The 12795-nt window shown below is 39.7% G+C and overlaps 1 protein-coding gene and 1 long non-coding RNA gene across 6 annotated transcripts; both read left to right on the top strand.

The window, feature by feature from the left end:
* The first annotated feature begins 2112 nt into the window (after positions 1 to 2112).
* Positions 2113 to 3393, top strand: LOC124262577. Its single transcript, XR_006894651.1, has 2 exons — positions 2113 to 2596; positions 2657 to 3393. It is a non-coding gene; the product is annotated as an uncharacterized LOC124262577 (long non-coding RNA).
* Positions 3394 to 4370: 977 nt separating this feature from the next.
* LOC124262227 (XK-related protein 6-like) lies at positions 4371 to 9905 on the top strand. 5 transcript variants are annotated; one of them, XM_046696739.1, is made up of 3 exons: positions 4371 to 5368; positions 6779 to 7011; positions 9236 to 9905. In XM_046696739.1, the coding sequence occupies exons 1-3, from the start codon at positions 4806 to 4808 to the stop codon at positions 9856 to 9858; spliced, it is 1419 nt and encodes a 472-aa protein (XP_046552695.1). In that variant the 5' UTR covers positions 4371 to 4805; the 3' UTR covers positions 9859 to 9905. The 5 variants fall into 5 exon arrangements, with proteins under 5 accessions (XP_046552695.1, XP_046552762.1, XP_046552828.1 ...); XM_046696872.1 differs by having other exon boundaries at positions 4885 to 4968; XM_046697013.1 differs by lacking the exon at positions 4371 to 5368 and adding an exon at positions 6030 to 6168.
* Positions 9906 to 12795: the final 2890 nt, after the last annotated feature.

Raw genomic sequence — 12795 nt, forward strand, 5'->3', positions numbered from 1 at the left:
AAAAAGAACTTGTATGACTTTTACAAATTTGATTACAGTCATGTGTACAAGGAGTCATTAATTAATCATATACACCCCATCAAAAGTTTAGACTCACTAGTGTACATGTAGCCACTTACTTCAGGCAACTGTTCTAAACTAAATTTTGCAAAATATTCCATACTGTTTAAAGGTGCTGTTTATACATGAACTGATGTATTGTAAAACAAATTCATACCGTTGAAAAGATTATTGTCATGCGTTCAATAAATTATGAAACTCAGTTAAAATTGGCGAATTCTTATCAAAACTTTACACCAAAACGCAGCTGTTCACATGCATGATATTTGCATATACGTTTCAGCAGCTTGATCCATGATCCTCGTGCAATTAATCTGCATAAGATTTGCAGTTGTTTCCCCCAAGTTAGTGGAGAAATTCATTTTCGTTGTAACCATATATACATACATAACATATAGTGAATGTTTTCAGTGAGTCTAAACTTTTGATGGGTAGTATATATCGCCAATGAATTCCTGCTTCTCCCAACATGGAGTAGCAGCAGCTGCTGTCTGTCAAGTCTGTTTACTATGTATTAAGAAAATATATATTATATCAGTGACAATGGTTACGTTTGTTTAGTCCACTGTCATATGTATGAAGGCCTGAGTGGTCAAGGAATCTAAGGTGGTACAATTTGTGTTAACAGAGTTGCTTCCCTTAGGCATGCCAGAAACTTAAGGTGATTGGTTCAAATTCCTGTTGATGTTACTTGGTTTATCAGCCCCATGCCTGGGTGTTGCAAAAGAGGTCAAAATCAAACTCTTGTATTTATTTAATAAAGTTGGATGAAATTAAGGGACTGTTAGTAATATATGCCTAGGGGTCTTGATGATTTTTGTGGAGAAGCATTAACAATGTGAATGACACCCCCCCCCCATCCCCCCCCAAAAAAATATAAAAAATAAAATAAATGAAAAATGAAAAAAATTTAAATGTATGTACAGAGTAAGTGACCCCCCTTGCATGGCACTTACATCATCAATGACACCCCCTCTAGTCCATGTGCACTATATTCAACCCCTAGCCATACATTATTAACGGTTCCTAAGCTTTTCTCCTTTCCTACGAGGATCTTACTACTAAGATGTTGTTAACTCCAATACTTAAATATAGAGTCAGGACAGATTTTATCATTAACCTTGCTGTGTCGATATGTATGATTGATTGACATATAGTTACAAGAACTGCTGTTATTGTTTGAATAATTATTTATATTGGGGCAATTTAATATTAATGCCTGAAGTATGTTAACCAAGATTTTATGTGTTACAAAGTCAAATACCACAATGCCTTAAGAGAATGGTACCCTCCTAAATATAAGCAATATTATCTCATGTTTTATCTACCTCCAAAATAGTGAACACCTAATAGTTTTACCTGTATAGATCCGGGTTAGAATAGGTCTTGAGCAACCCATGCTTGTCGTAAGGGGGGACTGATGGTATCGGGTGGTCAGGCTCACTGACTGGGTTGACATGTGTCATCGTATCCCAATTGTGTAGTACGATGCTCATGTTGATCACTGAATTGTCTGGTCCAGACTTGATGATTTACAGACCGCCTCCATATAGCTGGAATACTGCTCAGTGTGGCGTTAAACAACAAACCAACCAACCTAACAGTTTTAAAATGTAACCTACATGTATTAATTTTGCATTTTCACTAGACACCTAGATCTGTAATTATCCCCAGCAACGCGTTTTGCGGGGTTATTAAAATGCACTCCTTCCGTGCGTCCGTGCACATTTGTCTTTTCCGGAGCATAACTCTAAAACCATTCAATGTTTCTTCACCAAACTTGGCACATAGATAGATCTGATGGTCTACTAGTGCCTTTTGGTAGATTTGGATTTCTGAATAAAATATTTTTTTCGTTTCCATTGCAACAAGTTTGACTTAGACTGAAATTGGTGGTAGTGCTCTTTGCCGGAGCAGAACTTTGAAACCTTTCAGTACTCTCCTTCCACTTAGTTATATACATGCCAAAACATTTGACATAGTAACTCGTAGACATATGTAGAGTATTTTGCCATCGCGGGGGATATTGATGACTTTGTCTTCTTGTTATGAATATTTTAATGCATGAAAGCTCCTTAGTAAATTTTTTTAGCAACGATATATGTAAAGATGCATTGTCAAGATTGTATTACGATTGTATGTTGTACTTCAAACTGTATGATGACTTAGTGATAAGTCTCGGTGCCATCTCCAGCAATAATTTTCAGTAATCCAAGGCTCAATGGTCTAAAAAGCAATGGTTGATTCTTCAAGATATTTTCATGAAAGTTCCAATTTGAATGCTTCATGACTCTAATCAAACATATATTTCACTTTAGATGACATTGTCATTCTCCAAGATTTTGATTCTTTGTATGTTTTCTCTGTAAGATCACATGTCCATTTCTTGTAAAGTGTTTGATATTTGAAGATGTTGAAGCAGGTCAACAAGTTAAAGACAACAACACTTGAAATACCCACCAGCCTTGAAATATAAACTATAATCATGAATAGAAGGACTCTGTGGTATATTGCATGTATTTTCATTACTTTTTGTGTTTGTCTGTAAAACAAAGTGAAATCCTGTACAGCAGTCACTTGAAATGGGCCAGAATAGATTGTTACATAATCCACCATTAAGGTGCCACAAAGCAAATACAGACAAAACCAGTCTGTAGGAAGGTGCCACAAAGCAAATACAGACAAAACCAGTCTGTAGGAAGGTGCCACAAAGCAAATACAGACAAAACCAGTCTGTAGGATAAGTTATGGCCTTCACCATTTGTTAAGCTCTCAGTAGATGACTGATATATCACTGGGAATCTTGTGATCACCCAGAACCATTTGATCATGATTAATTGCATGCATTAATGATTGAGGATATGTGGTCAGCATTATATTGACCATGTTTTGGTCTCCTAAACACAGATATATATAACTTGGGAGAAGAAATATTTTCTGAATAGGCACCCTAGGAGATAATGTTCATTCATTCTTATACCTCAAAAGAATTTTGGTTTTGTAGAAATATTTGAATAATCCTGGTAATAACATCAGTGTTTCATCTTTGTATCGACCTGTTACCTGTTTGTACACTTGATTGTTTAGGAGAACAAATAAACAGAGACGTGAAAGGAAAGGTTATATAAATGGTTATAGTGGGAACTATTTTATAAATAGTTTTGCAGTACATAGAAGACTGAAGTTTTCGACAAATTGTTTTCATGAAATGGTATGAACACTATTTTTATACATTTTATGTATCTTGAGCTTGAAAGCATGTGAATATAATTCTGACAACTTGTAGTGTTATGTACAAGTTTGTAAGTAATAAACCTGTTTTCTACACCTTGATTCCTTGTGTCTCTGTTATTAGTAGTCATAGGCGGATCCGGTGTGTGTGTGTGTGTGTGTGTGTGTGTTGTTGGGTGCAGGGTGCACACCACCCCTTTGGTGCTGAAAGTTTGTTAAATGACCATTGAAACTTGGGTGAAAATGAAATGTACTGCCCCACCCACCCCTTTCTCAAAAAGCTGTATCCGCCCAGCCACCACAGTCACCGGATCAGTAGAATCCCTCCAGGTTAGAAAAGGATCATACCAACCTGTGCACGTTGTTAGAGGTGACAAAATACCCTGGACATTGGGACTCACATGGAGACCAACATCATGACACACTATCTACATGCAGTAAGACTTGTTGCAATCCTCTACCCATGAAGATCCCGGTTAGAATTCGTCTTCAGCAACCCATGCTTGTGGTAAGAGACAACGAACGGATCGAGGGTCAGGCTAACTGACTTGGTTAACACGTACCCTATTCAAACTGCGTCGATAGATTTTCATGCTGTTGATCACTTGTCTGGTTTAGACCGGATTATTTACAGATCACCGCCATATAGCTGGAATATTGCTGAGTGCAGGGTTAAAAGCAAATTAACAAACCACAAGTATGTTCCGTAATCGTGCATGCAGCAGGGCTGTTCTACAGATATATTTCAGCTATGCTAAGCTGATCTTAATCAAACGTACTGTAGACGTGTGACAATCGTAGCGAAGCCCGGACAATAGCTGAGGAGTTATCTGTCCTGAAGTCGAACGGGGTGTATGGGAAATACGGTAATCCGAGATATAGATACAACACAACACGATACTATTCACTGGCACACACCACGCATACACGGAAATATACTACATAATACATGTCAACTGCAGTGGTTGTATAATTTAGTCAAACGTTTGCGGGTCTCTACATGTAAAGGTGACAACGTCCAAGGGAGGTTCACGCCGACCCTGCTGCTGAGACATAGACACCAGCGGTTTGGGTATTTCCTTTGTTATTACTAGTGAATCACCCGCAGTGAGGGGGCGGGTTAGGGTTATACGTGTAGATTACGCAGGCCTCAACATTATTAACACGTTGCTGCAGTGTGATTCATAGTGTTTCTTTACTAAAGGCTCTTGTTATTAAGTACGTTCTGCTGAGGCTAAATCGTTTGGATTCGGTTAACTACTAGAGGCATTTTGCAGTAACGTCGGCAGTGCCTGAGCATTCCAGATTCAACGCAAAATTCATTCGTGACCCACTCGTGCTTTTCCGGGACAAGCATTCTTGGAGGTTACGGAAAGGGGCGAGTGTGACAAATGCGCAAAATTGTCTGTCTGGACCCTGGTTAACTGAAACCATGACTTCCTTTTGATTGTGTATTATTCGTTAATCCGATAACGGAACAAACCGAGTGGTTCTGAGTGACACTTCGAAGCGTCATGGAATCACCCGACAGAAGCGAAGACGTTATGGTCATGTCAAACATACCTTTCTCAAGCAGGAGCGGGAGCGTCACACCCTATACTTATCTGTTCGGGCCTGATCAAAGGGATGGAGAAACACACATCTCGGAGGATGTTGTGGATATTGGCATGGAGCCATGTGAGTTTCCGATAGAACGTATTGCTGCAGAGCCGGAACACGAAGAACGGTTTACACCCAAATTTGGAAAGTTGGAAGCATTTTTTGGATTTTTGGCGATTGGATTTTATGTTTCCGATGTGGGAACTGACATATGGATGGCTGTGAAGTATTTCATGGGAGGCCAGTTGTTGCATGGGTCTGTGACAGTAGTATTAATTGTTGTGCCATCACTGGTGATGTGTGGACTCGGTCTCACGTGGTATGTCCTGGACTACCAGAAGGAACAGATGGCACTGGTTGAAGCCAAACACGATACAGATCCCTGTATGCTTGGACGAGTGAGAGAGTTGCTGACACCAGCTTATCTATGGCCTATAAGGTTCACAGTGACACTTCTACAATTTGGAATGATCATAAGGCATGTAAATATGATTGTTAAATAATTACTTCAGATCTCATAGTGTCTGTTAACTGAATCACAAACCGAAACATGAGTCTCATTAACCTATTCAGACAATGACCTACTTTTCAGCCGATCCGAATTTTCTCGTGTGAAAGTGAAAAGAGACACTACAAACAACTATGGTTACACTGAATTCCAATTTCTTGTTTTTTTTAAACTTTAATAACATCGTATTTCTATATTTTGTGGCGAGGTGTAGGCAGAATGACCTTAACAAAGACGTCACAGACTGCCCCTGTTTGATGAGGTCGTAAAATGATTCACAATGCATCTGGCACACTGGTTACTGTTATGTGTTTTTTGCGCTTATTCAGTGTAGTTCTGTAACGCACAATGTGATTGATAAAATATCAAGTCCGTACCAGACCGCCAAACTCTAGCGGGTGAGCCTCGTCTTGAGATTTGCACGATTTCCAGGTTTCCGATTGTCAGAGCTCGCTGTACGACAGAGCAGCTGCACGACGTGTTTGCAAGGATTAGAATGAGCGTAGTGTTGCAATATACAAGTGCTTAGATGTATCAAATAATACTGATTAATAATTATGTATCCCGTTAAATGAATTGGTCCCAAAATTCTGGACTGGTTATTGTACTGAGTTGCGCAATAGGACGGGACCCAGTCAACAGGAAACGAGACTTGTGTAATCAATGTTTTGACTTGACGTTGTCCGTTTGTGGAGTCTTCATTCGTGTCTGACACTCATCAACGACTGATACTGTAACTCTGCACGGCTGAATCATGCCACGTGAGGCAAGTGAGTTTGTTCATAAATTGCCTGTTAACCCAGCAGTGAATGGGTACCCGGTGGGGATAACCTGTTAACCGTCTAGCGCCTCGCAGAATGGGTTATCCGTGGTAATAATGTGTTAGCATCTTGAGCACCATGAGGTGTGTGGAAACAGGCGTTTTATGAATAACCATTATTATTATATATTTCTTATGAGTGTCATGTGAAGTTATAAATCCTGACTAAACTACGACCTGACGAGCTAACGGTTTTATCCTCAAATCGGTTACTGATATATTAGAAGTCTTTTACATCAGAAGTTGTTCTGTCTTCGAGCCATCAGCATCGAAAAAAACATGAAGTTCAACCCCATTTAGAACAGCATTCCAGATACATCCCAGCACGGCACGTCGCTGTGGAAGGGGAGGCCCGAAACAGTGTCTTTACATTATAGGCATATAAACCTTCACTTCGAAATCGACCACATTTGAAAAGTTAGTGAAAAAGATATTTTACACCGATTTCGATGATATTTTGTGTGAACATTTTGCATGTAAGAGCTACCATTCGAAAGATAAAACTACAATGAACATAAGTCAATCCAGTCATCATTTGTAGTTCACTTCCACTGTTTCAGGATTTCCGAGTATTTAAACAGTGTTTTCAAGTTCATGCATACAAACACGAAGGAGAACGAGGAGAAGAAGGAGGGGCATAAGAGGAAGAAGATCTACTACTGGCGGGCCATGTGCCAAGATGTGAATGTCTGTCTCCTGCAGCTGTTTGAGAGTTTCCTGGAGTCAGTTCCACAACTCACCTGGCAGCTCTATGTGTGGATCACACTGAAACCTGAGGAAGACGTGCTGGGATGTAAGCATGGAGAATCAATGCACTTATATTTCTCTTCGAGCAGGTTTCGACATGGTATATAAACTTGACCAAAAATTTCACAAATGTGGAAATGTGTATGTAGGTGGGTATATAGTTGTGCATGTCGGTGAATTAACAATAGGGTATGACTATGACGTAAAAGAAGGGTATGAAGATGAGTGAGTGAGTTTGGTTTACGCCGCTTTTAGCAACATTCCAGCAATATCACGGCGGGAGATACGAGAAATGGGCTTCACACATTGTACCCATGTGGGAATCGAACCCAGTCTTTCAGCGTGACCAGCGAACTCTTTAACCACTAGGCTACCCCACCGCCCCGGTATGAAGATGACATAATGGTAAAATATATAGATAGTGTAATAGGTTGATATGTAGATGGGTCTATAGATGAAATAATTGTAGACGATGAGGGAATAGGGCGCATAAATAACATCATAGAAGAGTATGACATAATGGTAGGTTTTGGATGCAGTGTGCGAAATAGTTTCCAACTTTTGCCAGCGAGTCGGGCTAGCTATGCCTGAAAGATACAAGCCAACAAAATAATTCACTAGCCCGAAATTTGAAAGTATAGCATTAGCAAAGGATTTCAAAAAGGTAAAACACCATCATTTATCAGGCCATAATCTTACATTATTTAAAAGTGTATTATAACTTAACAAGTCGGATAGAGTGATATACTCTATCCGATCTAAAAATTTATCCCATGAAATTTCACTAGCCAGTCAGGCCAGTGACTGGAGATTTACTGGCCCGACTGAATTTTTACTAGCCACGGGCTAGCGGGCCAGTGGCTATTTCGCACACTGTTTGGAGGACATAATGGTCTGGCTTAACAAACATATATAGTATTACCAGAAATTATTGAGAATTTTAGGTATATGTCTAATTGGATTTCTAGTATAAACAACCTTGACCAGTTATCAAGTGCTTGGTCTCATTCAAGAGAGACAACTCCGTTAATCCTTCTTCATTAGTTTGTGAAGAGTTATCCCCCTTTGTTACTTGCTAGCAGACGACATTTTCAGTGATCCTCAGTATGGATGATTTAGAGAAAAGGAAGTTGATTTTAGAGTATTATAACAAGGACATCAGATCAGCTAAAGTGATTTCAAGTAGAACAGGCATCCCTTTGTCCACTGTTTATCGTGTTTTGAAAAATATTGCAAATGGATATGGCATTGAGCACCAGGCAGGCGCAGGTAGGCCCAGAAAATTGACTGTCGGTGACAGGAGGCGGCTTGGTATTCTTGTTTCTAAAAACAAACGAAGGAGTTTAGAAAACTTAAGGTTGGATATGACTGATAGAGGAACTGTGGCTGTCTGTAAGGAGACAATAAGAACTGAGCTGCATGCAATGGGTTGGCAGAAAAGTCGATCATGAAACCTGAACAAAAGGAGCGAAGGTTGAACTGGTGCTTACAGCATAGAAATTTTAACTGGGACAATGTGATTTTCTCAGATGAAAGCTCTGTGTGGCTGTTTCCTAATGCACTGAAATTCTGGACCAAACAAACTGAAAAACCTTTGTATCAGCGCCCGAAGTACAGTCCGAAATTTAACGTGTGGGGTGGCATATTTGTGTTAGGGGCAACGCCCCTCTGTGTATTTGAAGGGAATATGCACAGTGAGCGGTACACAGATATTCTCGAGGGACATTTACTTCTATCTGCTCACGTGTTCTATGGAAATCTTTGGATTTTCCAGCAGGACAACGACCCAAAACATCGTTCAAAGCATTCACAGGAAAAATCTGACAAATATTGCTGAAATGAAAGACGAAGTGGTCCGATATTGGGACAGCATGGAGCACGACTTTCCAACTTCTTTGATCAGTAGTACGACCCGCCGCATTGAAGCCTACATTGCTGCCCATGGTGACTTGACAAAATACTAACTGTTCACCTGTCTTTGAATATGGAGTTCTGTTCTGGTAATATTCACATTTAATACGTAAGTAATGAGTGAAAAAAATAAAAACATTTACAATCTTAAATTCTCAATAATTTCTAGTTGTACTGTAAGTATGTCTTGTACATGACTAAGTCCTATATCGTGTATATGACAGAACAGTAGGTATGTAATGACATTATAGTATTTTTTGTAGTATTTTTTTGGGACAACGCTACATGTGTATGATTCCCTGGTTGTAGGCTGGGTACATGCCATAACGGGATGCATAGATGATTGTCCTCTGTTGCAGTGACATTACGGGCTGGAGGAGCACTCTCCTCCTGGATGTCCACGACAATGAACCTGATGCTCTATCACCGATCTGTCAGGTGCTCCAGGGCTCGAGATGGTTTCAAGCCAATGACGTTTAGATCCATCCCCTTCTATTTAATATGGCGGGCAAGTGAGTTGGGGACGCGCGTTCTTTGCATTTCTCTGTTCGCATCTTCCTTCCACGCGAGTGTGTTAGTCCCTGTAGGAATCCATTGGTTCCTCATGTCTGTCTGGCTCATGTGCCAGGGAACACATTTCTACAAAAACAGTCCACGACTTGATAAGCTTTTTGACGTCATTTGTGGCTTTCCCATGGTATTTTGCTTCTTAAGCCTCAAAAAAGGTCATTCAAGGTGTAGGGTTTTGTTATTTTACATTATATTTTACGTTGAAAATGTTGCCATGATGACGGTCTGGTTTCTGCATCCCACCAATGTTGGAGAATGGTTCCACGTTGGGGGCTTGATTACTGTTGTGGTTTTGGCGTTTTTGAACATACTGTTTTTACTGTTATATTACACGTGTTCCCATCCATCTGGTGGAAGCATCAACTATTGCCTGCCGTGGAGTGAGTTTACTTTTTACAAGCTTGTTTGTTAATGAAGTGTGGCTCATCTGAGGTGAGGTGAGGTGAAATTGGATGTAACGTCGTGCTTGAGAATATTTCGCTCATATGACGACGTGCAGGCGTGTGCATGTGTATGTGCAGCTGCTTGTACTAGCCCAGACTTAAGCTGGTTTTATAGTGCTAGCTCACTGAGATACCATGCCGCAGTGAAGCATGAATACCCCACTCAGACACAGTATACTGACTCCGAGCCGACCAGTCCTTGTTGTACCCATGAAGTTAATGCCGAGCGCCAGGCAGGGACCAACAAGTACCATATTTTAACGTATTTTGGTATGACGCGGTCGGGGAAGGCTCATCTGACCAAATGGAGAAGTATTTATATGTTTTGGTTCGCAAGTTAAAATTAAATGAAAAACATTGTTTAGTTTACCAATATATTGTCACGGAAATCATAATCGATAATTAAACGTTTTTTCTTCTCTTTGTGATTTTTGTTGACAACAAATTCATCATTCTCTCCATCCCCTGTATGTAGTCTTTGTTTGTTGTTTAACGCTGTTCTCAATATTCCAGCTTTATAGTTTCCATATATTAATAAGCGAGTCTGGACCAGGCAATCCAGTGATCAACATGAGCATCGTACTACACAATTGGGATTCGATGACATGTGTCATCCAAGTCAGCGACCTGACCACCCGATCCCGTTAGTCGCCTCTTACGACAAGCATGGGTTACTGAAGATCAGTTCTAACCCTGATTTTCACGAATTAGTTGTGGCAAGACGTGGGATTGCTGAAACGTTCTGAGCATTACTAATATGTGTAATGTCCTGTCTGTGTATGTATTATACGTACTTTTTGTTTAGAGTCGGTATTTGAATCAAATACACAAGCAGGCAGCATTGTAAAATGGGCCTATGGCCTGATTTACCGAAATAAACTACTACTGTACCAGGCAGCATATTTCTGAAGGCATCAAAATGACCAGGTGTTTTTTGTTGATTGAAACACACTTGTCTCTGACACTGTCACCCAGTCTCCAATAGCCACGCATTCCTGTCAACTGTAAGGAATTATGTTCCTTTCTTTCCCACTGTTAGGCGATCAGAGAAATTCAAAGCGGAAAGAAAGAGACCGCAAGATGAGACAGGAGAACCTGCAACTACCATAACGAAGGAACTTGTTGATAAACTACAGTCATACAATTATAAATGGTCGACAACTGATTATTCTAATACAGTAGGGATCTATCTTGAGGGAACTGAGAACATTCTGGGGCATGAACTCATAAGGTAATATCCGTGACAGTAAGTGGCTTAAAGTTATTATTATTAAACACAAGTGTTTGACCGCCATATCTGTACACAGCACTTTCTGTCTCCAGAATGATGTCTGGACGTCTTACTTGCCATCTTGCTGTAAGATGTGTTAAGGCATATAAAATGCTGAGAGTCAACTATACATTCCTTGAAATGTTTATTTTCCATATTTACCATCACTACACATATGTAGTGCATATAAAGGAATTATTTCGAGAACATATGTATGAAATATGTACAAACACATTACAAAACAAGGCAATATGCAGGCATAGGCATATATGGGCATTGTAGTGATGGTTAGTGAGTAAATGAGTTACAAGAAGCATTTGTTAACAAAAGATTTAATTTCTTTGTTTCCCATACGGGTACAGGAATGGATATTTCTTTGAAATGACATTTCTTCTTGTCAATGACAAACATGTTGACCTGTTGTCCCGGTTATCTTACCATTATGACTACTCCCATTTTGTCTACTCGTGAACATTAACATGAAATGGAGAACAACTACCCTTAAGAATCTACTATACCTTGTCACGGCACGTGTTTATATCTAGTCAACTTCAAGTGATTGAATAGCAATTATAAAAATAATATAATTAACAGTTTCTTTTCCATCTATGTAATCCCGTTTCAAAGCCCAGCTCAATAATTTACGGATTTTAGGAAAGGTTTATCGGGATAAATGTTTCGAAGAGAACGAGAAGAAAAATAATACATTATTTGTTATTTGAATAGAAGTTGAAATCTTAACAAAGGAGTGAGTGAGTATGGTTTTACGCCGCTTCCAGCAATATTCCAGCAATAACACGGGGACACCAGAAAAGGATTCACACATTGTACCCATGAAGGGAATCGAACCCGGGTCTTCGGCGTGACGGGCGGACGCTTTAACCACTAGGCTACCCCACCGCCCCCTTAACTGTGGAAGTTCTTGATATGTATATTTTTACTTGCATTTTAGGCATCAGGTCATTAAAGTAGTAAACATGGACATGATGGTGCGATCACGTGATGCTGCAATGGTATTTGCCAGCTTCTGTGGTCCCTGATGCAATAACCTATTTTGACTTACACCATTATACCGAATATTTTTCAGGTAAATAATTGACTAGCTTTTACATTTGTTTATGACGTCCATCGATGGGGAACAGTGCCCTTATTCTCGAAACGTTCGTAGTCCTAAGAGTTCTTAACTTTGATCGTAGCCAATGTGTTAAGAATAAGGCTTAATAAGTTCGTAAGGCTACGAACGTTTCGAGAATAGCTATAGCCTGGTATCACACAAGCTCATGATATAGTCGGAATTGTACTATTGTCTCTGCCTTAAGAGATGTCTTGGAGAGGGTTTTGTAGCTTTACGTTCATTCAATTTAGACGTTTAAAACGTGGAATGGTGAGTGATCCTAACTGTAAATACCCCGGATTTCACAACGATTAAACATTACAAAATACATGGTCTATAAAAAGTACAAATCTTGATGATATTCAAACTGTTTATAAAGTATGCGGTCTATGTACATGAGTATCTTACAAACAGCAGATGTATTGAAATACAAACAATGTTGAACACCGCCTGGTTCTACTCAAGTCTACAGGCTCTATACAAATGCTGTAATCAAACGGTAAAGATGTATTTACAAAGCTA

This window comes from Haliotis rubra, unplaced genomic scaffold, assembly GCF_003918875.1.
Source record: "Haliotis rubra isolate DU_JTF1 unplaced genomic scaffold, ASM391887v1 Scf10, whole genome shotgun sequence".
NCBI classification, from domain to species: domain Eukaryota; kingdom Metazoa; phylum Mollusca; class Gastropoda; order Lepetellida; family Haliotidae; genus Haliotis; species Haliotis rubra.

Excerpts from the sequence above, each read along its gene's own strand:
- LOC124262227 (XM_046696739.1), top strand. The coding sequence starts at position 4,806 with ATGGAATCACCCGACAGAAGCGAAGACGTTATGGTCATGTCAAACATA. Across the intron at positions 5,369-6,778 it reads CAATTTGGAATGATCATAAG|GATTTCCGAGTATTTAAACA; the intron begins GCATGTAAATAT and ends CCACTGTTTCAG. Across the intron at positions 7,012-9,235 it reads TGAGGAAGACGTGCTGGGAT|TGACATTACGGGCTGGAGGA; the intron begins GTAAGCATGGAG and ends CCTCTGTTGCAG.